This window comes from Palaemon carinicauda, chromosome 17, assembly GCF_036898095.1.
Source record: "Palaemon carinicauda isolate YSFRI2023 chromosome 17, ASM3689809v2, whole genome shotgun sequence".
NCBI classification, from domain to species: Eukaryota; Metazoa; Arthropoda; class Malacostraca; order Decapoda; family Palaemonidae; genus Palaemon; species Palaemon carinicauda.
The window spans coordinates 43,628,703-43,633,702 of NC_090741.1; the positions used below are offsets into that span (position 1 = coordinate 43,628,703).

The window sequence follows — 5,000 nt, forward strand, 5'->3', positions numbered from 1 at the left end:
AGTGGGCGTCGTCACCGGGCGGCGGTGGGGGGCACAGCAGGCAGCAGGTAGTGGGCGGTGGTGGCACTATGTCGCACCACCTGGAGGAGGAGGACCACGACAACGATGACATCGAGCGGGAGCTGTATCAACTCGGCCTCACTGACGTCCCTCCGCCACCTCCTCCGGCCCTCCGAGGGGCTGTCCCTTGGCCGCCGCCTTCCGCCCGCAGCCTCTCCGCCCCGTCAATCCAGGAGGATTCACTCCAGGACCCCTCCGTACCCCCACACAGTCCAAGGCCTCCACCGGGAGGTTACAGCACCCTGCAGCATGGATTTGGTCCTGGGCAGCTCCTCCAGCACCACCATCAGATCCTCCAACATCACCAACAACCTCATCATCTCCACCATCATCATCAACATCATCTTCAGCAACTTCACCACCATCAGCCACAACACAATCCGCTGCCGCCACAGCAGCAGCAGCAGCAGCATCACCACAATCCTCACGTCCACATCGGAGGAGGTCATGTGTCTGGGCAGCCGGCCCCTTTGACGCAGCATAACCCTTTAGGAGCCACTCACAGCACTGCCATTAGCCACGTGGCCGGGGGAGTGCGGATGGGATTATGGGCCGCCGAGCGTCCACCCATGCATCATAGCCTTACAGATTTGGCTACGGGTAACCCGGGCTACAACTTCCCTCATAATCCCACCCGCACCACCACGCCCGGGATTAGTTTATATAATGGTGGCCTTAGTACTACTGCCCTTGTCTCTACTGCCGGAAATGGAGGAGGAGGAGCAACAGGAGGAGCATTAGGTGGAGGAGGAGGAGGAGTAGGAGGAGGAGTAGGAGGAGGAGGAGGAGTAGGAGGAGGAGGAGGAGGAGGAGGTGTAGGAGGAGGTGGAGATGGAGATGATGAAGTGGTAGGAGTAGGAGGAGGAAGAGGAGCCCTCCCACCAGAGTTTCAAGTGACGTCCCCTTACGCTACGACCACTGCTGACGAAGAAGAATCTACAGTGGTTACAACTACTGCAGAAGAAGCTGGAGCTGTTGCAAATGCCTTGGGTGTTACATGGACGCAGGACCCTGGAGCAGTCCACTACCCAGGTTATGTCCTGCCCAATGACTTCCGCACCTTGCCCAGAGGTCCTCCGAGGGAGTACTCCCCAGAACCCGAAGAAGAGGACGAAGAGCGCTTGCAGGCCTTGGTCAGCAGCGTAGAAGCAGCGCTTCGGAGGATCCATGCTGGGCTCCAGGAGTCCTACATAATGTACGACAATCCCGACAATGAGGAGAACCCCCCTCCACCCCAACCAGTCACTGCCTCTCTGAGGGACCCTCCGCCGTCCCCGGTTCCCGCCCACGAGCATCAGAGTTCCCCACCACCACCTGCCGGACCGGATGAGGAGCCCATCTCGCCTTCTGAGGAACTTCTCCTTGCGGGGGGCATGGCTGGGGCACCCCCACGTCTTGTGGGTCCTGACAATGCCTCGCTTCTCTCGCGGCAGCTAGGATTTATCCCGATCCAGGAAGGGGCACCACAGCCCCCTCAGCCGCCTTCCCGCCACTCGGAGCATCACAAACACCATCACCTGCATAAACTCAGCAAGAAGGTCAAAAATCATAAATCAAAGGTGAGGCTGATTACTTTCAGCTATCTGACTACTGTAGATTCACCTATTTTTCATCACTTCATGAATATTAAGTAGTCTTTTGTAAGGGATATTGATTATTTTAAACCTAACCTAACCTAACGTAACCTAACCTAACCAAGTAAAGATTTTGTTATTCAGATTATCTGTCTTCTATCTTGCTCAGGTGCTACTCTCTGGCCTCATGACCTGCCCGGGCCCGGGCTTCAGGTTGCTGAACATCAAGAGGGACTCCAAGTCGGGCCAAGGATTCGGGTTTTCCATTAAAGGAGGGAGAGAAGCAGGTAAGGATACTTAATGATTTTGCCTGGAGGCTTTCATTTTTAGTTAGACCATTGCTTGGGTGAATGTAAAGTTGTGTGGAGATAAGTTTTCTTTTAGACAATTGAGTCATCTGAGGATCATAAAACAGGAAAAACGATATTAAAGGGATCGTCAATGATGTTTTTAGTTTGGTCAGTCTGTTTTGGAAGGATTATTTAAAAGCCACTGACTGTCACTTAATGAAACATGGAAAGTATCCGGATATGAATCTCTGATTATAAAACTAAAATTGTCAGGATCTGGAACTTCGGCTCTAAAAAAAAATTTCTCTTATTTTTAGTTTCAGAAGTAAACGGGAAAAAATGATAAAAATAGTTTCTTTACTCATTGCGTATTGCGAAAGGAAACAATATTATTATTATTATTATTTTTTTTGTTTGTTATTATTATTATTATTATTATTATTATTATTATTATTATTATTATTATTATTATTAGCTAAGCTACATCTATAGTTGAAAAAGTATATTATCAGCCCAAGGGCTCCAACAGGAAAAAAATAGCCCAAATGATGAAAGGAAACAAGGAAATAAATTACATAAAGAAGTAATGAATGATTTATATAAAATATTTTAAGATCAGTTGCAAGATTTGAACGATTATGTTGATTAGTGGTAATTGGCAACCCTTGCCTGCCCGGTCTGTTTTTCTCAAGTTGATTATCATTTTGCGGTTACCAAGTTGTGGAATGATCTTCCTAATCGGGTAGTTGAATCAGTAGAACTTCAAAAGTTCAAAGTTGGAGCAAATGCTTTTTGGTTGACCAGGCGGACATGAGTCTTTTTATAGTTTATTTATGACATATTTGTCTTTGATGATGTTAATAGTTTATATATGACATGTCTGTTTTGACGTTGTTACTTTTTTTTAGAATGATTTATTGTTAATTTGTTCTCTTCATTTATTTATTTCCTTATTTCCTTTCCTCACTGGGCTATTTTTCCCTGTTGGAGCCCCTGGGCTTATAGCATCTTGCTTTTCCAACTAGGGTTGTAGCTTGGATAGTAATGATAATAATAATAATAATAATAATGTATGAATCTACAGTGAATTTTTTCTTGTTTAATTATTTCTGTTTCCATCTGGCTGACCCAAGAACTTTGTTCATAAATGTGATGCGGAAAAATGTTCAAGCTAAAGATAATGAAGTTAAACAGACAGGTGGATACAATTCGAAGCACAGATGGAAAGATGGCAAAAGCTAATGTAATACTGATGCTTCAAAGTGCAAAGACCTGAATGCTATAGAAAGGCAAACTGTAGGCGCTAAATCCTCCCCCCCCCCCACCTTATGGACTAAGATTTTTAAAGGATCTCAATGATTTTATCCACCTTCGATCATAATTCATCATCATCATCATCTCCTCCTACGCCTATAGCAAGGCAAACTGTAAGCGCTAAATATACCTTATGGACTAAGATTTTTAAAGGATCTCAATGGATTTATAAACCTTCGATCATAATTCATCATCATCATCATCTCCTCCTACGCCTATTGACGCAAAGGGCCTCGGTTAGATTTCGTCAATCGTCTCTATCTTGAGCTTTTAATTCAATAATTCTTTATCCATCATCTACTTCGCGTTTCATAGACCTCATCCATATATGGTTTCATCAACGATACGATGACGTACTCTTGCGTCATTTTATTCAGCTTTTTAATACAAATTTCATTTAATCTCTCTTTATCCCGTTATTAGTTTCTTTACCAAATGTCAACATAAGTAAGCTGTCACGGCGTCATTGCTTCACGGCCGGACGGATTTTGAGCCTGACGGATTTTTCACAGCCTGTATCACCAGAAGACTTATGTTAAGGTTTATAATGGCTGTTTGAATTCATTCAGAGACTTAAATCTTCTTTCCTCAGTGGACTATTTTGTCTCTTGGAGCCGAGGGTATGATAGCATTCTTTTTTTCCAACTAGGATTGTAGCTTAGATGATGATGATGATGATAATAATAATGATAATAATAATATTATTATTATTATTATTATTAATGATAATAATTTTAATGGTAAAATAATAATGATGATGATAATAATAATAATAATAATAATAATAATAATAATAATAATAATAATAATGATAATAATAATAATAATTTATAGGTATAGCGGTCAGATGTATATCTGTGCACTAATTATTATTATTATTATTATTATTATTATTATTATTATTATTATTATTATTATTATTATTAATGGTAACCGAATAGCTAATGTCCCATAGCCTTATTGTTTAAGGGGGAGGCGGTTATGATTGCATATGTCTTGCAATTTTTTTTTTATTATTATTCCTTAAGTTTATTAACATCATTCATGATGTTCCATAAAGTCCTTAATCTTTGTTAACTCTCTCTCTCTCTCTCTCTCTCTCTCTCTCTCTCTCTCTCTCTCTCTCTCTCTCTCTCTCTCTCTCTCTCTCTCAACTTTTCGTTTTTCCCCAATACCCATACCTTCGCTCTTCTTTAAAATGTTTCTTCCCTATATATTTTTCCCATATTTTTCGAATACGTTTTTCATTCCCGGTTTCTTACCTTTCCGTTAACTTTTCTAGGCTTTTATTCTTGAATTTCATTTTTCTTTCTTTAAAAGAATTTTTTTACTCCCTTCTTTTTTTCTGTTCATATTATATGTTGGAATTTTTCTCCCCTTATAGTCACTTCCCCTTGTACAGTAGGGCATTTTTTCAGTTTAGATGTGACTTATAGTTAAAATTTTGAGAATTCACACACACACACACACACACACACATATATATATATATATATATATATATATATATATATATATATATATATATATATATATATTTATACATACATACATTCATTCATTCAGATCTCCCGGAACAATTCTATCCTGTTCGTAATACTAGGCAGGCAGTTAATTTTAATAGCCAGGCCTTCTCCATCATGAGGCTCAATACTACACAGTATTCTAGAGGTTTTATTCCAGCTGTTACCAAGTTGTGGAATGATCTTCCTAATCGGGTAGTTGAATCAGTAGAACTTCAAAAGTTCAAAGTTGGAGCAAA

The 5,000-nt window shown here is 41.1% G+C and overlaps 1 protein-coding gene across 1 annotated transcript in view; it reads left to right on the forward strand.

The window, feature by feature from the left end:
• Positions 1–5,000, forward strand: part of LOC137656710 (whirlin-like) — a 755,303-nt gene that overhangs the window by 318,168 nt on the left and 432,135 nt on the right. Inside the window, 2 exon segments of the mRNA XM_068390933.1 lie at positions 1–1,619; positions 1,804–1,921. The exon segment at positions 1–1,619 is cut by the window's left edge and continues 200 nt beyond it. Coding sequence (XP_068247034.1) covers positions 69–1,619; positions 1,804–1,921 — 1,669 coding nt within the window. The 5' untranslated portion in view covers positions 1–68.